General features: G+C 57.0%; 3 protein-coding genes across 3 annotated transcripts; all 3 read right to left on the minus strand.

Moving 5' to 3' along the window:
- Positions 1-2,703: 2,703 nt before the first annotated feature.
- Positions 2,704-3,840, minus strand: NCLIV_062680 (hypothetical protein; the record flags this gene model as incomplete). Its single annotated transcript, XM_003885819.1, has 1 exon — positions 2,704-3,840. One exon carries the CDS (start codon positions 3,838-3,840, stop codon positions 2,704-2,706), a length of 1,137 nt encoding a protein of 378 aa, XP_003885868.1.
- Positions 3,841-7,863: 4,023 nt separating this feature from the next.
- Positions 7,864-9,018, minus strand: NCLIV_062690 (hypothetical protein; the record flags this gene model as incomplete). The annotated part of the gene is made up of 1 exon (XM_003885820.1): positions 7,864-9,018. One exon carries the CDS (start codon positions 9,016-9,018, stop codon positions 7,864-7,866), a length of 1,155 nt encoding a protein of 384 aa, XP_003885869.1.
- Positions 9,019-10,447: 1,429 nt separating this feature from the next.
- NCLIV_062700 (hypothetical protein) lies at positions 10,448-23,819 on the minus strand (the record flags this gene model as incomplete). The annotated part of the gene is made up of 4 exons (XM_003885821.1): positions 10,448-15,879; positions 16,179-16,561; positions 16,928-22,725; positions 23,256-23,819. The coding sequence occupies 4 exons, from the start codon at positions 23,817-23,819 to the stop codon at positions 10,448-10,450; spliced, it is 12,177 nt and encodes a 4,058-aa protein (XP_003885870.1).
- Between the last annotated feature and the right edge of the window lie 2,154 nt (positions 23,820-25,973).

A 25,973-nucleotide genomic window follows, 5' to 3' on the forward strand; every position in this document is an offset into this window, starting at 1 on the left:
CAATCGCGAGGTAGCGCATCAACTCGCTGGAAGCTGTCTCCGCTCGCTGGGTCCACGCGTTGCACACATCGGTGTCAGAGAATAGAAAGAACAAAGTGGCTTCTAGCTTAAGGATCCTTGACGCACCATGCTCTGTGAATCAAGCGTTCGTCCATCTGAAGCGTCATGTGTTTTGGGGTGGGTATGTCTCCCAGCGTGTCAAACAGACAGCGGATCTCGGCTGCATCGTGAGCTCCGCCGGAACACAGAAGAGCGGAAGATACCGCAGTTTTAAGCCTCTCGTTTCACATCGTTTGTCGGCATGAAAGGCTATAAGCGCGCCATCAATGATACGGCTGCGTAAAGGGAATCAGAAACTCACTAAACGATTCTCTGCAGCAGACAAGCGCTGTCGCTAGAGATCGGGGTTTGCCACAAGCTAGAGGTGGATCACATTTGCCGCCCCCAGTCGATTTGGCATATTTGGCGTATTCACGATCATCGCCGGGCCCCCTGTGTTGGCGTGTCGTTGAAACGGTACTTTGGTTTTCTTCTGCCTCTCGCATCCTTCGCGGGCCCGAAATGCTTTAGTGCACGCCGTCTATTCAATCTGAAACGCGTCGAAGAGACCTCTCGGCAAGGAGATGCCCTCGGGTGCAGGTCGACGTCCGCGTGCGTGTCTCTGTATCTCGTTATTTGCTGGATTCGTAACTCTTTGGTCCGATTCCAAGCGAAGCACATGGCTGTCCCGACCTGCGTCGAGTCGAGACAGAGGCATCTCGGTCTGTTCGCTGACCGTTTCATGTCTCGCCGACTCTGACAGTGTCGCCTTGCATTTTGCCTGGCACGTTCCATCGTCTTTCCAGCTGCCATCGTAGCGGCTGCTGCGTGTGCATACAGAATCGCCTCCTGTGCTCACTGTCCGATCCTCGAGAAACATGCCAATTTGATTATGCGATCCCAGAGTTGGCAACCGTCGCGCTCTGGTCTTTCCACAGAGCCGTCTTTCCAGCTCGCTCGTTCTGTTGCACTCCCCTTCGGGCTTCCTCGCTCTGTTAGAAGTGGGTGTAGAAGCGCAGCAGTGCCCCTTGTGAACTCGGATATCTCTGTCAAATCGCGGCAAACAGCTGGCCTCTCTTCTGTCTGTGCCTCGCCTTCCGCCTGTCCTGGACGGATGTGGAGTCGTGTCGGAGCCAACCGAGTTGCGCCGCATGTTGCTGCCTGCGGGCCCTTCAGCTGCGTCGGTTTTCTTCTCCAGAGTTCGGAAATCTCTGCGCCATTGATACTGGTCTGTTTTCGTCCGTGTGAAGGGAGATTTTGCTGATTTATGGTTGGATCTCGCAGATGCATTCTTGGGACTCGTGCGCCTCCCACAAGCAAAGTCCCTACCTGCGTCTGCATCTACTCCGTCTGCACCTTCGCCTGTCTCATCGCGAGTCCTTCTTTCTTCCGACACCCTTCGGTCGATCTGGCGGAGTCGTTCGGCCGTTCCACTGGATTCGCGTCCTCCGCCTATGACATCACGCCCAGGCGCTGGGATCCCTCCAAGAACGAGTATGATCTTTGATTGCTTTCCCTGATCTGGAATTGAAAGCGCTTGTTCTTGGCGCGTATAACTCTGGACTGGGTCTACCGGTTCCCCACACATAACTGGCTGTGCTCTCGCTTCTGTATTTCCAGCGTCTCTTGGATCGTGTCACCTGCCAGCCCACGCTTGGGCTGCTCACCTCGAAGCAATCATAGGGAGACACGCGTCCAGAGCCGCTGCATCGTCTGTTTGGTTGTGTATATCCATGAAGAGGTGTACCGGCTGTTTGCCTTGAATTTCCCCTATCGAGGAAACCGCAAGGCGTTGCAGTGACCTCGGTTTCGCAAAAACCTCTGAAAGTTGTCACCCCATCAGCATCATTCCCCTTCGTCCTGACTCGCCAGAGGCTTCCGCCTGGCTCTTGGTGTCATCGGTTTTGCGTTCTAAAGATTCGCGCGTGTTTAGGGCGTTTTCCGTCCCGGTCGGGTCCTCTTTGCGCTCTGGTTCCCTTTCGGGTTCAACATCCCCTGACGACTCCCCGCAGACGGATCTGACTCCAGTCGAGGAGAGAGTGAAGGCGGAACTGTCAGGTTGCGTGTATGCTCTCTGACCTTGGCGACCAGTGGCACTTGGCGAGGCGACGTAATGTTGGCAAAAGAGGCTTTCGATTTCTTTGACCTTTCAGCCATGGATCGATCGTCACGCTTGTTGGCCGCCCGTTTTTCGACCCGCCCTCTCTCTGAAGAAACCTGGAGCAGCTAATGTCTGTGTGTCTGGGCAAAGGCGTCGTGGCCATAGAACTCACGCAGCAGTAGGTGATCGCTGATTGATGCTGACACACGCACTGGGTGGGCAAAATGTTTCCTCGTCCCTCATCTCTCGTCTCTAAAGGGGCGACGCTTCCGTCTGTGTTCCCCTGTCGTTACTCTGTCTTTCTCGTTCTACTGTCGCCGTCACCTCCGGGGGGGACTCCGCATACCTACCCTGGCGCCTAATGGTGTTCATAGCGGATCTGTCATACACACGTTTGTGTCTCGGTATGAATGACGAAACACGATAATGGAATCTGTCAACCTTCTGGACGTCTCTCTTCCTCGTCTGGCACCGCTGGTGTCGTACCCGAATTCGGTTCTTCGATGCATTAGGTTTGCGAATGAATGTGGTTAGCCCGCTTGAAATGCATGAGCACATTCACGTCAGGCGGGTTTTCTCCTGCTGCGACGCGGATGCATTACTTCCTCACCCTCCTGGCGCAATTGCTCTAGGATCTCGTCTTCCTGGTCGCGCATCCGCTGTTGCTGTTCACGGGAAGGTTCTCTCACCCTCAGAGCTGCTAGGTTGTCGAGAACCTCTTGGAGATCCGCCATTCGCTGGTGCCGATTTAGTGTGGCCTGGGCGCGAGCCAAAGCTGCCTCTGCGACCAGAACTCGCAGTTGGGCCTGTAGCTGCATGGCACGCCTCTCTTCTCTTCTTTTACGGTCACGAATTTGCGCGTCTACAAAGCCACTCAAAGTGGCTTCTTGCTGCCGTAGATCACTTTGCTCCGCGGCCCCGGCTCGGCGTGCGTCTTGCAGCTGCTGGTAAATGCTAACCTGCGGCCCCTCGTCTCCGCTTCGTCCATTCCCTTGTGCAGCGGATCGGGCATGTGTCGCATGCTGACGCTCTAGTTCCGCTATCTGAGCAGCTGACCGAGATTCGGCAGTCCATCTGCGTCGGCGGGTAGCGAGAAGCGCTTCCATAGCTGTGTCTATTGAATCGCACGAGGCACAGCTAGCGCCTCGATGAGGCGAACCGCTGCGGGTTCCGAAGAATCGCGCTAGGGCCGGCATGGCCGGCGCTCCGCCAGTAGTGGGAGAAGTTTGCAATGATGAGCTGAGTCTCCCTGTAGGTGCCTGGGTGCGGAGGTGCTGCTCTCCTGTCCCTGACGGCCTGGGCGTGCTCACTGTGCCCTCACTGTGTTGCGCAACGGTGCTGTATCCTGTAGCCTGCGCAACAGGATCCCCCTGTCGTGTCGAAGGATTGCCACCGCCTCTTCGGTTGACACCGTCGTGACCGCCTCCCTTTTCCGACTCCGTGTCGGAAAGTCGCCGAGAAATGGACGCCTGTGGCGGACGTGGGGCATGCCATGCCTGGACTGTCACACCCGGAGCTGTATCCATAGAGTGGCCACCCGCACTCACCCAGTCACCGGAAGCTCTTTGTGTCAGGTCGTGTCCACGATTCACCCAGCCCTCTCTACCGAACTGGTCCTCGGCATTTATTGGGTGGACAAGGGTTTGACTTTCTACCAGAAACCCGTACCTGATTTCACAGTTTGACGCAGAAACAGACATAACTGTACTGCGTTTGTGGGGTATTCGGACAGGCACAGGCGGTACATTCCTTCACTTGTTAGTACTCCTCTCGACTGCAGACACGTGCCGATGTCGCGGCGCCCGCGGCATCGTCTGGCGCCACCACGATAAGAACACGGTCACGCCCATCGTCAGCACAGAAGCATCTGCCGCCGGTGCTGGCACAACCGGTAGAGAAGGTGGGATTTCAATGGCTGGTGTCCACCAACGGCAATCATGCTGCCGCCAAATGTACCCACAAATGCATTACAGATCCCGTACAGTAGCGAAGAATTCCTTTATTCCTCTACGCAAACCACGCTCGAAATGGTGTTTCCATGGGCGAATCTTCAGACCACGGTCGATACTTGTCGCTGGTCACGGAGACTTCCAGTTTATCCAATGGAGGCCAAATACTCGATGCAAGTATGAAGCTGCTTCTCAAAAACGGTGGTGGATCGAGAGAAAAGGCGTCGTTAAGATACACGGTTTTCTTCCGCCGAGGTGCAAGTGCTGGATCGCGGACTTGGTTGCGGACAATTGTGCTGTTGTGGGGAGAGGATGTATGTGAGCGTGTGACGAAGTCAGGCCCAGCACTGGCGAGACGCAGCCGAAAGTGGAAAACGCTTGCGAAGCTGAAGCTGAGCCGTAGTGTTTCCGGCTTTCCTGCTTACCTCGTTTCGGAGCCTCCCCAGCAGGCCGAAAAGGCCACCAGCGTGAGTAGCAGGTTGTGCATTTTGCCGTTCAGGTTGCTGTCTCTCGCGTCGGTCACAAGCTGGCATCGAGTCGCACCCAGAACAGCAGAGGCACACGCCATAGAATTACCCGTGTCATAGAATTCCGCCTAAATCTCTCCTCAGGGACGATTTCCCGAGGATGCAGAAATCTACACAACTGCCTAATCAACACAACTGCGGCAAGAGCCAGCGTTCGTCTCACAAACAACGCTTGTCTGAATTCAATTGGATATTCCCCTGCAGGAGTTCTGTTCCCGCGTCTCTGTCTTTGCCATCGCGTGGTAGCGGATCAACTCGCCGGCGGCTGCTTTTCGCTCGCTGGCTGCACACGCGTTGCACACATCGGTGTCGGAGTAGCAAGAACAACGTGGCTTCTAGCTTAAGGATCCTTGACGCGCAGTGCTCTATGGATCAAGCGTTCATCCATTCTGAAGCGTCATGCGTTTTGGGGTGGGTATGTCTTCCCGTGTGTCAAACAGACAGCGGATCTCGGCTGCATCGTGCGGCCCGACGTAAAACAGAAGAGCGGAAGATACCGCAGTTTTAAGCCTCTCGTTTTACATCGTTTGTCGGCATGAAAGGCCTTAAGCCCACCACCAGTGACACGGCTGCGTAACCGGAATCAGAAACTCACTAAACGATTCTCTGCAGCAGACAAGCGCTGTCGCTAGAGATCGGGTTTTTCCTACAGCCTAGAGACTCGGATCAAGCGTGCCGCCCCCCGTCGATTTGACGTGTTCACTATCATCGCCGAGACCCGTGTGTTGGCGTGTCGTTCGAAAAGATACTTTGATTTTCTTCTGCCTCTCGCCTTCTTCTCGGGAGCGACATGTTTGAGTGAATGCGGTTTCTTCAATCTGAAACGCGTCAAAGAGGCCAGTCGGCAACGACTTGACCCCCTGTGCGGGTCCATGTCCGCGCGCGCGTCTCTGTAGCTCGTTATTCGCTGGATTCGTAACTCTTTGTGACGTGTTCACTATCCTCGCCGAGACCCGTGTGTTGGCGTGTCGTTCGAAATGATACATTGATTTTCTTCTGCCTCTCGCCTTCTTCTCGGGAGCGACATGTTTGAGTGAATGCCGTTTCTTCAATCTGAAACGCGTCAAAGAGGCCAGTCGGCAACGACTTGACCCCCTGTGCGGGTCCATGTCCGCGCGCGTGTCTCTGTATCTCGTTATTCGCTCGATTAGTAACTCTTTGGTCCGATTCCAAGCGAAGCACATGGCTGTCCCGACCTGCGTCGAGTCGAGACAGAGGCATCTCGGTCTGTTCGCTGGCCGTTTCATGTCTCGCCGACTCTGACAGTGTCGCCTTGCATTTTGCCTGGCACGTTCCATCGTCTTTCCAGCTGCCATCGTAGCGGCTGCTGCGTGTGCATACAGAATCGCCTCCTGTGCTCACTGTCCGATCCTCGAGAAACATGCCAATTTGATTATGCGATCCCAGAGTTGGCAACCGTCGCGCTCTGGTCTTTCCACAGAGCCGTCTTTCCAGCTCGCTCGTTCTGTTGCACTCCCCTTCGGGCTTCCTCGCTCTGTTAGAAGTGGGTGTAGAAGCGCAGCAGTGCCCCTTGTGAACTCGGATATCTCTGTCAAATCGCGGCAAACAGCTGGCCTCTCTTCTGTCTGTGCCTCGCCTTCCGCCTGTCCTGGACGGATGTGGAGTCGTGTCGGAGCCAACCGAGTTGCGCCGCATGTTGCTGCCTGCGGGCCCTTCAGCTGCGTCGGTTTTCTTCTCCAGAGTTCGGAAATCTCTGCGCCATTGATACTGGTCTGTTTTCGTCCGTGTGAAGGGAGATTTTGCTGATTTATGGTTGGATCTCGCAGATGCATTCTTGGGACTCGTGCGCCTCCCACAAGCAAAGTCCCTACCTGCGTCTGCATCTACTCCGTCTGCACCTTCGCCTGTCTCATCGCGAGTCCTTCTTTCTTCCGACACCCTTCGGTCGATCTGGCGGAGTCGTTCGGCCGTTCCACTGGATTCGCGTCCTCCGCCTATGACATCACGCCCAGGCGCTGGGATCCCTCCAAGAACGAGTATGATCTTTGATTGCTTTCCCTGATCTGGAATTGAAAGCGCTTGTTCTTGGCGCGTATAACTCTGGACTGGGTCTACCGGTTCCCCACACATAACTGGCTGTGCTCTCGCTTCTGTATTTCCAGCGTCTCTTGGATCGTGTCACCTGCCAGCCCACGCTTGGGCTGCTCACCCCGAAGCGATCATAGGGAGACACGCGTCCAGAGCAGCTGCATCGTCTGTTTGGTTGTGTATATCCATGAAGAGGTGTACCGGCTGTTTGCCGTGAATTTCCCTTATCGAGGAAACCGCAAGGCGTTGCAGTGTCCTCGGTTTCGCAAAAACCTCTGAAAGTTGGCACCCTATCAGCATCATTCCCCTTCGTCCTGACTCGCCAGAGGCTTCCGCCTGGCTCTTGGTGCCATCGGTTTTGCATTCTAAAGATTCGCGCGTGTTTAGGGCGTTTCCTATCCCGGTCTGGTCCTCTTTGCGCTCTGGTTCCCTTTCGGGTTCAACATCCCCTGACGACTCCCCGCAGACGGATCTGACTCCAGTCGAGGAGAGAGTGAAGGCGGAACTGTCAGGTTGCGTGTATGCTCTCTGACCTTGGCGACCAGTGGCACTTGTGGCGAGGCGACGTAATGTTGGCAAAAGAGGCTTTCGATTTCTTTGACCTTTCAGCCATGGATCGATCGTCACGCTTGTTGGCCGCCCGTTTTTCGACCTGCCCTCTCTCTGAAGAAACCTGGAGCAACTAATGTCTGTGTGTCTGGGCAAAGGCGTCGTGGCCATAGAACTCACGCAGCAGTAGGTGATCGCTGATTGATGCCTGACACACGCACTGGGTGGGCAAAATGTTTCACCTCCAGGCAAAGAACTTGATATTCTGTTGTAATCCCCGTGGTAAACATAGTCACCGAATGGCGGAAGGAGCTTTCCTCGTCCCTCATCCCTCGTCTCTAAAGGGGCGACGCTTCCGTCTGTGTTCCCCTGTCGTTACTCTGTCTTTCTCGTTCTACTGTCGCCGTCACCTCCGGGGGGGACTCCACATACCTACTCTGGCGCCTAATGGTGTTCATAGCGGATATGTCATACACACGTTTGTGTCTCGGTATGAATGACGAAACACGATAATGGAATCGGTAAACCTACTGGACGTCTCTCTTCCTCGTCTGGCGCCGCTGGTGTCGTACCCGACTTCGGTTCGACGGTGCGTTGTGTCTGCGAATGACTGTGCTTGGCCAGGTTGAAATGCATCAGCACAGTCACGTCAGGCGGGTTTTCTCCCGCTGCGACGCGGATGCATTATTGCCTCAGCCTCCTGGTGCAGTTGTCCCCGTATCACCTCTGCTTCAGCGCGTATCCGCCGACGCTGTTCGCTGGAAGGTTCTCGCAACGTCAAAGCTTCTAACTGTTGAAGAAGCCTATGCTGTTCCACCACTCGACGGTACCGACGCATTTCCGCCTCGGTGCGATTCAGAGCCCGTTCGGCACTCGCAACTTCCAGGGCGGCCCGTAGCCGGCGGCGATACCTTTCTTCCTCTCTCCGACGGTCTCGATTAACTACGTCTACAAAGCCTCTCAAAGTGGCTTCTTGCTGCCGTAGATCACTTTGCTCCTTCGTTGCAGCTCGGCGTGCGTCGTGTAGCTTCTGGTAAATACTGACGAGCGGAGCCTCGTCTCCCCTTCGTCCGTTCCCTTGTCCAACGGATCGGGCATGCGTCGCATACTGCCGCTCTAGTTCCGATATCATATCAGATGCCCGAACATCGGCAAGCCGTATCCGTCGCCGGGTCTCCATAAGCAGATCCAGAGCTGCATCTAGAGAACTGCACGAGGCACAGATAGCGCCGCGATGAGGCGAACCGCTCCGGGTTCCGAAGAATCGCGCTAGGGCCGGCATGGCCGGCGCTCCGCCAGTAGTGGGAGAAGTTTGCAATGATGAGCTGCGTCTCCCTGTAGGTGCCTGGGTGCGGAGGTGCTGCTCTCCTGTCCCTGACGGCCTGGGCGTGCTCACTGTGCCCTCACTGTGTTGCGCAACGGTGCTGTATCCTGTAGCCTGCGCAACAGGATCCCCCTGTCGTGTCGAAGGATTGCCACCACCTCTTCGGTTGCCACCACCTCTTCGGTTGCCACTGTCGTGACCGCCTCCCTTTTCCGACTCCGTGTCGGAAAGTCGCCGAGAAATGGACGCCTGTGGCGGACGTGGGGCATGCCATGCCTGGACTGTCACACCCGGAGCTGTATCCATAGAGTGGCCACCTGCACTCACCCAGCCACCGGAAGCTCTTTGTGTCAGGTCGTGTCCACGATTCACCCAGCCCTCTCTACCGAACTGGTTCTCGACATTTATTGGGTGGACAAGGGTTTGACTTTCTACCAGAAACCCGTACCTGATTGCACAGTTTGACGCAGAAACGGACATAACTGTACTGTGTTTGTGGGGTATTCGGACAGGCACAGGCGGTACATTCCTTCACTTGTTAGTACTCCTCTCGACTGCAGACACGTGCCGATGTCGCGGCGCCCGCGGCATCGTCTGGCGCCACCACGATAAGAACACGGTCACGCCCATCGTCAGCACAGAAGCATCTGCCGCCGGTGCTGGCACAACCGGTAGAGAAGGTGGGATTTCAATGGCTGGTGTCCACCAACGGCAATTATGCTGCCGCCAAATGTACCCACAAATGCATTACAGATCCCGTACAGTAGCGAAGAATTCCTTTATTCCTCTACGCAAACCACGCTCGAAATGGTGTTTCCATGGGCGAATCTTCAGACCACGGTCGATACTTGTCGCTGGTCACGGAGACTTCCAGTTTATCCAATGGAGGCCAAATACTCGATGCAAGTATGAAGCTGCTTCTCAAAAACGGTGGTGGATCGAGAGAAAAGGCGTCGTTAAGATACACGGTTTTCTTCCGCCGAGGTGCAAGTGCTGGATCGCGGACTTGGTTGCGGACAATTGTGCTGTTGTGGGGAGAGGATGTATGTGAGCGTGTGACGAAGTCAGGCCCAGCACTGGCGAGACGCAGCCGAAAGTGGAAAACGCTTGCGAAGCTGAAGCTGAGCCGTAGTGTTTCCGGCGTTCCTGCTTACCTCGTTTCGGAGCCTCCCCAGCAGGCCGAAAAGGCCACCAGCGTGAGTAGCAGGTTGTGCATTTTGCCGTTCAGGTTGCTGTCTCTCGCGTCGGTCACAAGCTGGCATCGAGTCGCACCCAGAACAGCAGAGACACACGCCATAGAATTACCCGTGTCATAGAATTCCGCCTAAATCTCTCCTCAGGGACGATTTCCCGAGGATGCAGAAATCTACACAACTGCCTAATCAACACAACTGCGGCAAGAGCCAGCGTTCGTCTCACAAACAACGCTTGTCTGAATTCAATTGGATATTCCCCTGCAGGAGTTCTGTTCTCGCGTGTCTGTCTTCGCCATCGCGTGGTAGCGGATCAACTCGCCGGCGGCTGCTTTTCGCTCGCTGGCTGCACACGCGTTGCACACATCGGTGTCGGAGTAGCAAGAACAACGTGGCTTCTAGCTTAAGGATCCCGGACACGCCATGCTCTGTGAATCAAGCGTTCATCCATTCTGAAGCATCATGCGTTTTGGGGTGGGTATGTCTCCCAGCGTGTCAAACAGACAGCGGATCTCGGCTGCATCGTGCGGTCCGACGTAAAACAGAAGAGCGGAAGATACCGCAGTTTTAAGTCTCTCGTTTTACGTCGTTTGTCGGCATGAAAGGCCTTAAGCCCACCACCAATGACACGGCTGCGTAACCGGAATCAGAAACTCACTAAACGATTCTCTGCAGCAGACAAGCGCTGTCGCTAGAGATCGGGTTTTTACTACAGCCTAGAGACTCGGATCAAGCGTGCCGCCCCCCGTCGATTTGACGTGTTCACTATCATCGCCGAGACCCGTGTGTTGGCGTGTCGTTCGAAAAGATACTTTGATTTTCTTCTGCCTCTCGCCTTCTTCTCGGGAGCGACATGTTTGAGTGAATGCCGTTTCTTCAATCTGAAACGCGTCAAAGAGGCCAGTCGGCAACGACTTGACCCCCTGTGCGGGTCCATGTCCGCGCGCGTGTCTCTGTATCTCGTTATTCGCTCGATTAGTAACTCTTTGGTCCGATTCCAAGCGAAGCACATGGCTGTCCCGACCTGCGTCGAGTCGAGACAGAGGCATCTCGGTCTGTTCGCTGGCCGTTTCATGTCTCGCCGACTCTGACAGTGTCGCCTTGCATTTTGCCTGGCACGTTCCATCGTCTTTCCAGCTGCCATCGTAGCGGCTGCTGCGTGTGCATACAGAATCGCCTCCTGTGCTCACTGTCCGATCCTCGAGAAACATGCCAATTTGATTATGCGATCCCAGAGTTGGCAATCGTCGCGCTCTGGTCTTTCCACAGAGCCGTCTTTCCAGCTCGCTCGTTCTGTTGCACTCCCCTTCGGGCTTCCTCGCTCTGTTAGAAGTGGGTGTAGAAGCGCAGCAGTGCCCCTTGTGAACTCGGATATCTCTGTCAAATCGCGGCAAACAGCTGGCCTCTCTTCTGTCTGTGCCTCGCCTTCCGCCTGTCCTGGACGGATGTGGAGTCGTGTCGGAGCCAACCGAGTTGCGCCGCATGTTGCTGCCTGCGGGCCCTTCAGCTGCGTCGGTTTTCTTCTCCAGAGTTCGGAAATCTCTGCGCCATTGATACTGGTCTGTTTTCGTCCGTGTGAAGGGAGATTTTGCTGATTTATGGTTGGATCTCGCAGATGCATTCTTGGGACTCGTGCGCCTCCCACAAGCAAAGTCCCTACCTGCGTCTGCATCTACTCCGTCTGCACCTTCGCCTGTCTCATCGCGAGTCCTTCTTTCTTCCGACACCCTTCGGTCGATCTGGCGGAGTCGTTCGGCCGTTCCACTGGATTCGCGTCCTCCGCCTATGACATCACGCCCAGGCGCTGGGATCCCTCCAAGAACGAGTATGATCTTTGATTGCTTTCCCTGATCTGGAATTGAAAGCGCTTGTTCTTGGCGCGTATAACTCTGGACTGGGTCTACCGGTTCCCCACAGATCACGTTGCGAGTGTCGTAACCCTCCGGACAATTTTGTGATTTTGGTGATCTGCTACCCTCCGCGCGCTCTGTCCCAAATTGTTCTCTACGCGATATCGCTTGTTCGTCTGAGTAACGTCCGCCTCCCTTATGAGAGCAGAATGCTATGGTGAACCGACGTCGTTGGTGTGAGACCCCACTTGAGCCCCTGTGGCTCCACCCCTCTGCAAGGGGAGTCTTGCCACAAAGGCAAGGCTTCCGTGTCCGTTGTCTGGCGTCATCGTAACTGGCTGTGCTCTCGCTTCTGTATTTCCAGCGTCTCTTGGATCGTGTCACCTGCCAGCCCACGCTTGGGCTGCTCACCCCGAAGCGATCATAGGGAGACACGTGTCCAGAGCCGCTGCATCGTCTGTTTGGTTGTGTATATCCATGAAGAGGTGTACCGGCTGTTTGCCGTGAATTTCCCTTATCGAGGAAACCGCAAGGCGTGGCAGTGTCGTCGGCTTTGCATTCTAAAGATTCGCGCGTGTTTAGGGCGTTTTCTATCCCGGTCGGGTCCTCTTTGCGCTCTGGTTCCCTTTCGGGTTCAACATCCCCTGACGACTCCCCGCAGACGGATCTGACTCCAGTCGAGGAGAGAGTGAAGGCGGAACTGTCAGGTTGCGTGTATGCTCTCTGACCTTGGCGACCAGTGGCACTTGTGGCGAGGCGACGTAATGTTGGCAAAAGAGGCTTTCGATTTCTTTGACCCTTCAGCCATGGATCGATCGTCACGCTTGTTGGCCGCCCGTTTTTCGACCTTCCCTCTCTCTGAAGAAACCTGGAGCAACTAATGTCTGTGTGTCTGGGCAAAGGCGTCGTGGCCATAGAACTCACGCAGCAGTAGGCGATCGCCGATTGATGCCTGGCACTCGCACTGGGTGGGCAAAATGTTTCCTCGTCCCTCGTCTCTGCAGGGGCGACGTTTCCGGTCTGTGTTCCCCGGTCGCTACTCTGTCTTTCTCGTTCTCCTGTCGCGGTCACCTCCGGGTCTCCTACAGGTGATGAACGCGTTGCATCATTTGAAGCATGGATCTTTTTCATCTCCTTACTATCTTCGACTCTCTCATCTTCGATGTTGTCCGCACTCATTGCCATAGCGCCGGGCTCTCCTTGGCTACGGTCTTGTTTTGTTTTTGCAAGGCTTTCTGGCTCGCCACCAAAAGGTAGACTTCCAGCTGCGTCGCCAGATGCGCGGGCTTCTTCTCTTTGCGAAACGTTCGCCACACCCCGTTCTGATCCGTCTCTCTCATCCCTCATAGAGTAAGGGTTAGTAGGCTGGCCACCGTCTTCAGAACGTTCAGACGACGGCTGCGCCGTTCGAATCACAATCCCAATCTCTGAGGCGCCCCACGTTGTCCTGTCTCGTTCTTGTTCCATTTCCCGAGCACACGAACCCAGAGTGGTGTCTCGGACTTCGGACGACGGAGACGCTCTCTGCTCAGGCTCCTGGAGATGTGCCTCCTTCGCTGCGGGACTTGCTCTGTCCCCTTGGAAGGGAAGGGCCATGCTACTGCTGGGGCATGGAGAAGCAGGATGGCTTGAGGGAGAGAGCACCAACGCTAGGGAGGGGGCAGACGGAGAGGGGGAATGCTGGAAAGTTGCTGGGAGAGGCCGCTGGTCAGTGCTGGCGTCCCTGTTCGCATCGTTACCTCCGTCTGCCACGAAAACGTGCGAACCGTTTCCTCTTGGGGGACGTGTATCGTGTCCGTGAATGCTTCCTCGCGTTTCGCAGTTCTGGTCCCCCTCGCTGGCTGCACACCTGCCGGCCGCGCTGTCATCTGAAGGGCCAAGTACCTCGATCTCGCCCAAATCTGCCTTCCGTTCCTCTGGGCAATTCCCTTTCTCTACGTTGGTCCCTCCCCTACGCTCGGTGATACTCACCTCGACTCCCTTGTGGCTCCAAAGTGCCCTGTTCAGTCCCCCTGGTTCCTTTCTTCTTCCTGTTGTGCCGTTCGGCCTCTCGTCTTCGTCGCTGCTTCTCCGCGTCTCAGCGCCTGGTCCGCCATAATCAGCGACACCAGTCTCTGGTGTTTGCTGCATCTCTTCCTTTGCGTCTTCCGACCCGCACGTGAAGAGGGGAGTCGGCCGTTCCGAACCCTTGGTGCCCTTGACGCTCTCTTCCCCGTCAACAACAATGCGCTCTGTGACGTTTCGCTGTGCCACCAGCTTCACTTTGGAAGACTGTTTCTGAAGCGAAACATCCGGCTCATCGTCCTCAGAGTGGCATCGTCGACCTCGGCTTGACCCGGTCTTTCTGCCTATAGCTTCTTCCTTCCTGTCGTCCTCACTCGTGTGGTGTTCGTCGCCCCCTCTCTTCCCATCGGAGTCCCGAGAGGCCTTTTCCGTTCCTGTTTGTCTCGTCTCTCCTGCCACACCGGCACCGTCTAGGTTTTCAAAATCTGCAATCTCTGGCGCCGTGACCTGGTTTCTGAAACCTTCTCTCTCTTCCTTCTCCTCTGCTGCTCTAGGCTCTATCCCACTCTCTCTCATCGCACTATCGTTTGCTCCAGCTCTGTAGCTGACGCCCGGTGACTGCAGTGCTTCGTCTCTCCTCTCTGCTTCTGCCTGCCTTTTCAAAGTCGGCGTGTTGTCGTCCGTGCCGGCTGCGCGAATGCCACCCGGTGCACCAACGTCAAGGCCGGGTCCACGTCTTTTCCCTGTGTCGGGTTCTTCCTCGTTCAGCAGACTTGACGCCGCGGTGTGAGACGTCTGCAGTCGCTTTCCTCTGTGCTTCTTCACCCTCACTTCACTCCTACTGGTTTGTTTTTCCAACTCTTCGTACGCGTCTGAGGTCCGGTGTGTGACTTGTTTTTTCAGGCTTCCGTCGCGCTTTCGCCGTACCGCCTTCCGTCTAGCAAGAAGCTCACTGAGTAACGCATCTTCCTCCTCGTCGTCTTTCACCGCTTTCCATGCTACTTTCGGTTTTCTTTTTTCAGTGAGAACCCCTTCGCTGCAACTGTCCCCTGGACGGGCTCCGCTCTCGAACCCATCCTTAGCTTTCAGGTTTTGTGCGGAGCCGCCGTCGGACTGTTCATGTTTCTGCTCCGTCCCTTTTTCTTCGTCTTCCCTTCCGTCTCTTCTTCCTCTCTTTCCCCTTCCTCCATTTGTGATCGCGGCAGTGAGTTTTCCTCCGGGGGTTTCCTGCTCCTCCTTCAGTGCTTCCTTGCTGCGCTTCTTCCCCCTGGCGTGAAAGTCTCCTGCCTCGGCGTCCTTTACGGGTGTCGCAGCGAGGAGAGCTCTGCTGGGGTTCTGAGTTCCGTCTGTGGTGGTTGCAGTTCTATGCGCAGTTTCCTTCTCTAGAAACGCGTTTGACGCGCCCTCTGTGTTTTCATCTGCTTCGCGCGAAGACGGCTGGTCTGCCGAGTTCGACGCCAGGTGAGTCGCCCCCGGTCCGGCGCGAGTCACTGAGGCAGTCGGCGGGTACCCCAACGAGGCTGCGTAGCGGCAGGCCTCCTCGTAGGATTCGTAAAAGCACTTCAACGTATTTTCTTTCAGAGCAAAGCGTCGGCATCCTGTGTACTTTTTGTTCCGCAAAATAAACATAGGAGACGGAGATGGTTTCGGGGCGGTGGGGTCACTGACACGCGACGCGCGGTCCTCGCCGTTCGTCTCTCGTGCGGCCTCTTCTTTTCCTTCGTGTGCGTCTTTTCCGTCTCTCGCGCCCATTTTCTTTTCGTGGCTTCTCTGCGCTTTGCTTCCTGCCGCGTCCTCTTTCGCCGCCTGCGTCTGATCACGCTGTTCCTCGTCTCTCCGTGGCTCTCTTCCGGCACTCGCACCACTCGAAGGGAAACCCTCACGAGAAGCAGAGGAAGAGGAAGGATCGATCGCCATTTTTTCGAACTTGAAGATTTTCACTGTGAATGCACGTTGCCCTTTCAACCAGTAGGTCATGGGGTAGCTCAGAGGGCGCATTTTGTCTGCGATTTTGTCCAACTCGGAGCTTGTGAAGATTCGCCCGTCGTGCCACTCTTTAACCATCTTCCTGTCTTGCTTCAGGATCGCGTCCACCGTCAGTGCGCTCCCTTTCTGCTCTCTTTCTTCTGCAGCCTCCTCCTCGACTCTTGCCTTCCCTCCTCGCCTGCCGCCCGGACGGGCCCCAGCCACGTTGGACTCTAGCGCAGTCTTCTCAGCGACTGCAGGGTCTCCTGCTGTTGTTTCCGATGCATACACTGGCGCCTCGTTCGCTTCGCCGTTGCCGCTCGCGCAGTCTAAAGGAAAAAGCCACACGAGGAAGAAGGCGTGAACGGGTGATTTCTGCACCTCTGGAAAGGGCGATTAAAGTCGAAACACGAAGACACCTTTCGACGACAGTGAAGGGAAATCATCCAAGTGTTGCGAAGCGTATATGACAGGAAAAAGACAACGCACTAGACATGTTGAGTGGCACATTTTTGTACGGCGTTCGTCCCTTCTCGCGAGGAACAGTGACGTTCTACTGTGCCCATTTTATGCCTCGGGGGTGACTCAAATGCCCTCTGTGTCAAGACCTCTTCCCGCATTGTCTTACCTGCACTCATCTGTGTGGAACGGGACGCGTCGTCTCTCCTGTTACGTAGGCAGCCACCTGCTGCAGCTGCGCCGACTGCCTTCGTTTCCGTCTCTCCCTCTGTCTCCCTCCTCGCTGTCTCCACCCGCGCTTCGTGCAGATACTCTCCCTCGTCCCCTGCAGGCGGCTCAGACCCCGTTGGGGCCTTTGCATCTGTCGCCGGGTCGCCAGGCTCGATTCCTTTTTTCCACGCTGCGCGACTCCCATTCGGACGTCTAAAAATTCTTAGACACTGGTCTAGATACTCGCACGCGCCGGCCAGCGTCGCAGCTACCTCGTCGACCGTGTGCGGAGTGAAGGCCCGAGCGGGAATTCTGCTGCGGGAAGAAGGTGCTGTCACGACCCTGGAAACCAAAAACGGAGCGAAACTAGAGACACGCGGGTATATGTATGCGCTCACCAGCAGGTACGCAGATACCAGATATACGTATTTCTACACAGATATATGAATGTATAAATATACGTATATGGAGTGAGGATACGGAGTGCGGGCCGAAGAGTGACGCCTACGACCAGCAGACAGCGCTCCCCCGATCCTGCATATACGAGAGAGAGGAAAGACGGTCTTAAACGCCAGCATGGATAAACATTCGTTTCCAAAAGGCATATATGGACACGCAGCAGTCTATGTTTTTCCCCCATATGTATATATATATATATATGATGCACGCATTGGAGGCCTGTCCTTTGGCTATGCCTAAGGCCCTCACCATCTTCCGTGTGTCTTCGACCAGGTGATTCCTTCCTTCCAGGGCCGGAGCGTTTTTGCCTCGGCGGTGAGGAGCCGCAGGAGGTGTTGGTGGTCTCTGGCCTTCTGTATTTCTTCTTCTCTCTCTCGAAAACTCTCTTCTCTTAGACTTCGCCGACTGTGTTCTCTCCCTGGGCTTTTTCGCTCCGTCCGCGGCTCCTCCGGCCGCTTCCCTGTTCGCGTTTTCTCACACTCTGTCCTTCCGTATCCTGTCTCCGGCCGGGTACCGGTGTCTCTCGGGCGATCGCTCGGGTCTGGCGCGGGGCATCTCTGGCGAATCCACAGAGCTTTGCCGCTGGATCGCACTTCCTCGTCTGCTGCAGGGTCGCTTGGACTCTCTCTTTCTTCGAGAATTCCTTTTTCCCTCCCAAAGTCCGCTTCGCCGGCCTTCTCCGACCTCCGGCGGCTCCCAGGCTTCGCTGCCTCCACGGAGTCTCCGGCGGCTTCCTGTATCGTGTTTGGTGCGAAGTTTGATTCTCGTCGCTCTGCGCGTTCGCTGGCGAGTCCTGCCTTCCCCTCGATTTCTGCCCCGATCGCTTCTGCGGCCTCACCGTTTCGCTCGAGTTCTTCCGACGCTCCGGCCTCCGCCCCTGATCGCTGCGCACCCACCTCGCGTGTCTCTCCGTCTTCTTCCTCCGAGAACACAAGCCCACTGGCAGGCGACGCCAAACAGACTTGCAGGAAATCTCTCTCCGGTTTGGGCTCTGAAGCCCGCCGTCTCTTCCGTTCTGTCTGCCTGGTGACTGTGCCAGTGTCTAGAGTCGACAGAGGATCGCCGGCAGCGGCGAAACGTGGAGGACCCGAGCTGGCGACGCGCGCTCGCGCTCGCCCTCGCCTTCTCGCGAGGCCCCTTCCCCGACACCGCGACGCTTGGCCGCGGACTGCTCGCCACGTTCGTCCCGCAGGCTTCACGTCAGACCAACGTGGAAACGGTGCAGAGATGGCGCGGTCTCCGACACTCGGGGCTCGGGACGCTGGCGTGGGCGCTGACTCCCGCACTGTGTGTGCAGCGCGAGGCGAGGGGTTTCTGAAGCGTTTTCCTTCCGTTCGGGAGTCCAGAGCCCCGTTCCGATCGTGCAGCGGCATCGCCTCACCCACGCCCTCTCTCTCTTCCTGTGAACTGCCTGACACAGAGGACAACGAAGAGGACAACGAAGAGGGAGACGAATCCGACGTCCGTCCGGAAGACGCGTCCGAATCGTCATTTGAGTGCCTCTGACATCTCGCGCTCCCCTCGACGTCTTCGTCGCTCCGTTCTGAGACGCTCTGTGGACCGGAGGAGACCGAATCCAGCGCCTGGCCTCGCGAGGGAAAGGCGACAACGCGGCCGGTGGAAGCGGTGGAATCGCGAGGAACGGAAATTTCCCCGAAGGGAGTCTGGGAGTCCCAGCATGGTTCGGAAACTCGGCGGCGGGGCTGCGTGACGCGTTCACTGTCGCCATCACCTGAAGAAAAATGAGAGGTGGCCTTGCCACCAGCATCCATCTGTTTTCGCGATTTCCTCCTTCTCTTCCTTTGCCTCTCAGGCTCGCTCGCGCGGGCAAAGGGCACCGCCTGTCTCGCCGTGGGTCCGCACGTCTCACGTCGCGCCTTCTGGTTGCCGGCTCCAACGTCTTTTACCCTTCGCTCTGTGAGCCTTCTGGAAAGTTCGCCGTTATCTCGCTCGCTGGCCTGCAAGACGCGGAAAAGGATTCGTATGGTGTCTCTCACGCGTTCAAGCTCGCGGCGACTGCGTGCGTCCTCCGCTGATGCGTCGCCCTCTAGGTCTTCACTTTCCTCGTCGCCGGGGGGGAAAATACTCCTTTCTTCATCAACTCCGAGGAACCGAAACAGTTGCTCGCGTCTGCCCTCCACTGTCTCTGCCGCACGCCGTCGCGTTTCCGCATCCGCCGCGGAAGCCCCGGGGAAGCCACCCCCGCGCGCACTCGACGCGCGAGCCTCGGGCGTCGGCCCGGACGGCCCTCCGATTCCTAGCGTCCCATACGTATTCCTGTCCTTCTGCGGACAGGCGGCATTGGAAAGCGAGTGGCGGGATGAGCCGTCTTCGCCCCCTGCAGTTGCCTCTACACCCTCGGAGAGGCACCGGAAGCGGCCAGACCCGCTACCGGCCCCCGGCGCCTTTAGGCAGAGCCGAGCGCGTTCAGGCTGGGCGCGCGCGTTTCGGGCTTCCTGTCCTTGCGCACTCCCTTGGGGAGTCGGAGCCGAAGCGACTGGGTCCCCGCGAGCGCCAGGCGGGGCGTTGCTCTCTGGAAGCCTAAAGTACCGCGCAGCGTCTCGGCGAAAACGGCTGCGTCTGTCTCTGGCGGGCCTCTCTGCTGTCTGCACTCTCGCGCCGTCGGCGTGCGAGGAAGCTCGCCGCTGGGCGCTTTGAACTCCCTTTTCGTCTGTGGGCTCGACGCCGTAGACGCTTGTTGGGCGCGGCGAGGTATCCAGCAGGAGCGCGCACGCGGCGAACGATCTGTGGCGGCCCACCAGCCGCTCTCTCTCGCCGTCGACGAGCCACAGTGCCGACCCCAATTCAGCTGCTGCATGCGGCGCCCTCTCGCTGGCTGTCTGTCGACCTTCTTCTGTGGAGGACAGTTTGGAGAACTGGCGAGGCGGTGCAGCGTCGGGAGACGGAGGGGGCGAGAAAGTCTGGGGACGCAAGGACGAAGGCGCGCAAGGCGGGATCGTAGAGACAGCGAAGCTTGGCGCGAGCTTGCGGGTGTTAAAGTCTCTTCCTGGCTCTGCTTCCGAGAGCAAAGGGCCTCCAGGGGTTGCCTTCTCGGGAGACGAGACGTCCATTTCCCTCGCGCTCTTCGAGACAGGCAGGGAAGACATTTGAGAGACGAGGACGTGGGGAGCGACGTTCGGCTGACACAAATGCTGCCGCTGAATGCGGCAGTGGATGGCCATTTCCAGAAGCGACCGGCCGAGGGGGAAAAGGCCCACGAAGCACGCGGCGCAAGGGTGTAGAGAGACCAGGTGCGTCGCGAGTGCGTGCGCCAGAAACGAAGACGAGGAGAAGGAAGAGGGCGCACAGGCGGCAGAAGAAGCACGTTCATGGAAAGGAGCCGGCCCCGCCAGCGCCAGCTGCGTGTCGGCTTGCCCGTTTCTTCGATCTTCACTCTCCACATTTGCGCCACCGACAAGTCGGGTCTTTTCGGCCTTTGTCGCTGCCTCAGAAACGCGATCTGCTTCCTTCTCTTCTCTCGGATCGACGGCTTTGCCCGACTTCCCGAGAGCCCTGACCCGCCCTGTTCCTCGCACACTCTTCTCGACCTCTGAACCTTCGCTCTCATCCGCATGCTTCGCGTCCACGAAACTCCAGGGCTCCTCTAACAAGTCGGACTGGATCGAGAGGTTCCTCAGCGCCGGGAAGTGTCCACGCGCAGTCGAGTTCTCAGCTTTCCAAGATGCGGAGTGCGACAGTTTCTCTTCAAAGATTGGCAGACAACACGAAACTTCACCCGGACACCGACTCACCTGGGCTTCTTCCACGCTGTCTACCACCGGTGTGGCCCTCACCGGAACAGGGGGGATTTCTCCAGGGTGGAACGGTAGCCCCCTCTCGTTAGAGAGCGGCTTCGCCGCTTCGTGTTTGTCATTGGAAACGTCTACTGACGATTCGACAGGCACCTGCTGAGCGTGGGTGCTTCCTTCCCAGACCAAAGGCGGGTCTGCGCCCTGCTCATGACTGAGTATTACCTCTCCGACCTCCCCGAGGTCGCCTACTGATCTCGCACTCGAAGCTATCCTAGGTGGAATATGAAAACGCTCTGCGTCACATCTGGAAAGCGAAAACAGTCCTTTTTCTGGAACGCCTTCCTCGCGTGCCGGCTCCTCTCTTTCGCTGTGGGAGCCCGCGGCCCTCGCGGCTTCAACTACGAGGCGACGGCGGCTTCCTTCCGAGACGACTGGAGGATCGAACCCAACAGGATTTCCAAAGCTCGCTTTCTGCTCGACGGCTCCTCGAACGCATTCTACAGCTGCTTTAGGTATCGAATCCGAGAGCCCGTTGCTGGCACAAAAAGACGGCATGTCTTCACCTGGGCGTATTACCATTTCTCGCTTTTCCTCACTTTCGCCAAGTGCACTGTTGACCGCATCTTCTTTGCAGGGTAGCGAGGCCGACTGTTTCGTTGACCGCGAGACACTCACGAAAGTGTTTTCTTCTGCAATGAAAATCTGCTCAATGCCGTCTTCGCAGGCCCTCCGTACGACCATAGCTGCGCCTGCCTCCGTTTCCCCGTTTTTCTTCTGGTTCCCCACTCCCTTGTCTTTCAGTGAAAGGCCTTTCTCCATCTGCGTGACGTGGGACGGAACGAAACGCAGGTCTAGTTCGCCTTCACCACACTGTCTCTTCTCCGTCTTCACTGCATGTCCTCTCGCCACGTCGCCCCCAGCCAAAGCGGGAGAGATACCTGAACGTCCTTCTTCTCTTGCCTCCATCTCCGTTTTCTCCTCCCCGGCGTCAGCTCCAGTCAGTCTTTGCTTCTCTTCGGGTGGTTCTCGCGCTTCACTTCCCGCAGCCAAGCAGGCTCCAGCACTCTCGCTGTGCGTTTCGCCCTCCTCGTTCGTTTCCCCGTCCTTCTCTGTCTGCATACGCCTCTCCAAACGGTTTCCTCCACCTTCCCCCGAGCGTCGGATGCCGCCTTGCCGTGGGATCAGGCTTGCAGCGACGAGGGTCATCGGACTGTTCGAGAAGGCAGAAAAACACGGGGCATGGGGCTTCGCATTCCCCTTCGCACTACCGCCGCGTTCCTTCTCGTTGTGGCCCCTCGACTGCTCCTGTCTCTGTCTCACCTCTCTGTCTCTTTGTCTTCCTTCATGTTTACCAGTTTCCTCGCCTTTTGCTTCCTGCATCTCCCCTTCTTTTCCTTGGTGGTTTCCCCCTTCTTGTTCGCTTTTGTCTCGCTTCCTTTCTTTGTCTACTCTTTCTCCTTTCTCCTCTGCGTGCCGTTCGTCTTCCTTTCCACGTCCGGCTAGTGCAGCTTGGCCTTCCGCCGTGATCTGGACCTCTGCTGCGTCTTCTCTGTCCCGAACTGGCTCCTCCCGCTTTGCTTTTCTTTCCGCTTCTTCCTCGACTTTGGTCTTTACCGTCGCGTTGAGCTCTTCGCCACTTGCCTCCTCTTCTTTCCTTTCTTCTCCGCACGCCTCGCCCCTTTCCTCTGCCTCAGTTCGTCTCTCCTCTTCCGCTGTGCTATGTCCCGTTCGGCTGTCTCCTGTCTGAACCCCGCGTTCGTGCTTTTCCGTTATTTCTTCTCCCCCTCGGTTAGTGTCTTCCTCGCCGCTTTCGCCTTCGACTCTTTTCTCATCGAGGCCTTCTTTTCCTTCTTCGTTCCACTGTCCATTCCCCTCGCAGCGCTCTCTCTGGTGTCCATTTTCACCTTTCGCCTCGACTTCTGCTTCTTCTCCCCCTCCCTTTTTTCCAAACGTGTCCCCGCGATCCGCCGGTGGCGCTTCACGCATACAGGCTGCGTCACTGTCCGGTCCTCCGTGAAAACCAGAGTTTCCGTACGAGGCGAGAGGAAGCAAGTTGAACCGCGTCCCCGCTGAGGATTCGAGGCCAGTGCCGGTGAGCCTGGCTGACTGCTGTTCGCTGCATGCGCTCGCAGAGGAGAGACCGAGAAAAGGCCTCTCGTGTCTTTCCGACTTTGTGGGGTTGCAAAAGGCAAGCGTCACGCTTTTTCTCGGTGCCTCTGATGCAGCTGGGAGGGGCGGACAACTTTCATTTGAAGCCACGGAAAACGAAGCTCCGCGTTCTTCGCGAAACCGAGGCTGCACACGCCACGTCGAGGGACGCGCTCCGACGGAACTGTCACGGCGCTTCGGAGTCGGCAGCATTCGAACGATGCTTTCGCGTGTGTGTGTACACGGCGGCAAAGACGAAAAGGAAGGGAAGGAGTGGAGACCGAGAAGACACGGATTCAGCACCAGGTCCGTCGTGAGACCCTCAGGACAAACTGGCCGTCGAGGAATGTCCGTCTCGAGCAAGGACGCATACGAGCACAGCTGCAGAGAGCCAGTGCGCAGTCGCGAAGGTGTATTGATAAGGATAGATGCACGTGTCCTACGTATACAAATACGCGTACACACGAATTTAAATATATATATATATATATATATATATATATATATATGGCGCATGGAGGTGCACATCGAACTGTCCGTGGTTGACAGGGTATGCCTTCACTCTCATTGCGTATCTACCTTAGGGAACACATGTACATCGGCATAGCTTGTAGAAACCTGTTTACTCTTCGAAACGTGCGTTAGTTTACTCGCCAAATGGATATTCTACGCCTTACCCGGGTTGCCATTTCCTCAGGTGACTTTAGAACGAGACTCATGACCTCGACTGTCCACTCTGCGTCCGGACCTTCCTTCGACGTCTTAGGTGGTTTTCTGCTGCCTCCTCTCCTGCCTCTCAAGGCGCCCTGCGTCTGGGCTTCCTCTCCCTCTTCATCCGCTGCCTCTCTGCTTTCTTCGGAGTCGATCGCGTCCCCGCCCGCGCTGTGCCTCGCTGCCAGCCCCTCGTCCTCGTTGTCGCTGTCTTCTTCGTCACTAAACGGAGTCGAGGGGAGAGCGCCGCGGGTCTTCGCGAGCGCTTCAGCCCGCTCGACGCAGACGAAGCAGAGCCACTCTCTCGCCGGATTCGGAGCGAAAGTTCCCGGGAGGTCGAGGCACTCTAGGTGGAAGCTTCTTGAACAGAAATCGCAGGTCAACAGGGCACAGCATGCGTGGGAAGCCGGAGGCGCGCCTCCGTCGCCGAGTGGACAGCGAGGCTGAACAGACGAAGAAGGAAAAGAAGAAAAGGAAGAGGACGAAGCATAGCGTTTGACAGACGCACTGGGTGCCCCCCCGCCGAGCATTTGGTCGCCGCGGGTTCTTGTTGGACGGCGTCCCCCGGCGCCTTGAGGTTTCAGCAGGGTTTGCCTGCGTTTTCTCGGGATTTTTGGCAGTGTCTCTTTGAAAGGACAGGCGGGAACCAAGTCAGATCTATCCATGGATACAGAACGCTCGTGTCCAACAGTCCCAGCTGTCTCCCCTGTGCGGAGCTCACAGGTCCGCGTTGTGTTACTTGCCAGTCTGTCTTCTCCCTTTTCTGCTGCGTCCTCCTGGGCGGAGGGCAGCCTTCGTCGCCTTCGACTTCCTGGCGAGGTCTTGACGGACTGGGGGGCCCTTTCTCGCGTTCTTTTTTCGGCCGAAACTCGAGCGGAACAAGCCCGCAACGGAACCCGATCGACTTCTTCACTGTCCCTGTCTTTCTGGAAAACGGCGGAACACTGTGGACACATTTGTCTCTTGCATACTTCGCACCGTGCGTGTCGCCCAGGTCCTCGTTGTTCGTGGACCTGAATCAGATCGCGCAAAGAGCAGGCGCTTTCGGGTGTGGCGGCAAAGACGGTTGCGGCTCTCGTGGGGCAAACTGAAAAGGGCGGGTTTTCCTCGCCTAGGCCCGCACGCGTTTCCCCGGAGTTCTGTGCGCCATGGGCGGAGTGTGGCGCGTGAGTTGCCTGCTGCTGGGCACAGGTCAGCGGCGAAGGCGAGCAGCTTCTCTGCGCCTCAGTGTGGGACGGGTTGCGAAAGCTGTGGCAGGAGGGATGTGTGCTGTTTTCTGGGAAAGTGCTTTGAGCTCCAGACGCAGGAGCCGCAGAGCGAAGGTTCCTTGGAAAAGGCGGAACAAGCGGCACGCGCGGGAGCGAACCCGTCCGGTTCAACAAGTCCGAGGCCCTCGAGCGAAGTGCAAAGCGGGCCGCCCGAAGGTAGCGATGTTGGAGCTGGGGGGAGAGGGAGGAGAAGCGATCAGTGAACAGGAGGGAGCCTGGAGGTATCGCGATGCCGGGAACGGAACAAAGAAAGACGTGGGGCCATCCATTTACCCAAACCTGGAAAACGCGGAACGCACAGGACGCAACTTTTTTTCGTGGCAGGCGACGTGTTCTCGGGTCCTTCGCGGCAAGAGACACAAGCGACGACCACAGGAACGCACCTTCCGCACACGTTTCCCATATTCCCTGGCAGGCGTTTCATGCGTCGTTCCGTCTAAATCGCTTCTTGGCAACAGGCCATGTCTCCCTCTCCGTAATGCATCTGTTGTTTCTGGCTATCCACCGACGGATCTATCTCAGCCGCTTTCGTCCACCTGTGCAGTTTCCTTCCAACTGTGCTTCGCCCCGTTTCCGTCCGCAGACGTCCACCAATCTACATGCAAGCAGCTATTCACCGCTCGATGTCTCGAGTCACTTGTCACGCGTGTAGTTCTCCATCTACCCAGCGACGCGCCCCTCTGAGGCTCTGAGCACAAGAGGCCAACGCCTTCAAGTTGTCGAGGGCTTTCCGGCGTGGCCAAGTGTGCCGCAGCAAGTTGGTGTCTCCATACACAAATCACGGAAGGAAGGACCACACTCCAACTCGCGAGCAGTCTTGAGGAAGCGCTGAAGCAAAGAGTTCAGCATCGTGTTTCTCGGCCGCATGCTGGGAGCATTCGGCAGCGGTTTTGAGGTGTGCACGGGCCCGCGTAGGGACTGTGTGTTGCAGTTTTCCTTGCGCAGGCCGAACAGGAAACAAAGCCGGTGCAATTCTCCCGTTGAGTGTTCGAGACGAGACAGAGGGCGCCGAGCCTCAAGGAGGCATCCAGCAAGAACGAGTTCGCGAGTTTTCTCTTACCACGTGGTAGACGCAGTTCGGCATCACATTGTGACTGTACGGGACGCCGAGCAACTGCGGAGCGACGACGTCGATGACGCATGCAGCCGGACAAAGGGCACAAGACGAAGACACGCCGCTTAGGCAAAGCGAGAGCGTCTTTCTATTTCGCTTCCTCGTGGTGCATTCGCCACCCACGCGTGAAAGTCTCTCTTCTTGACTCGTGGCAGGAGCCGAGCACGCCCGCGCGTCGGCCGGCAATCCCTGCCGAGGAACTGCGCAGGTGGACGCCGACAAAGCTGGAGAAGCGGGAGAAAAAACGTGGCGAGTAGAAATAGGATTCTGTGCATGCGCCTAGACATGCAAACTGGGGTGCA

Source organism: Neospora caninum, chromosome XII (genome assembly GCF_000208865.1).
Source record: "Neospora caninum Liverpool complete genome, chromosome XII".
Classification (NCBI taxonomy): domain Eukaryota; phylum Apicomplexa; class Conoidasida; order Eucoccidiorida; family Sarcocystidae; genus Neospora; species Neospora caninum.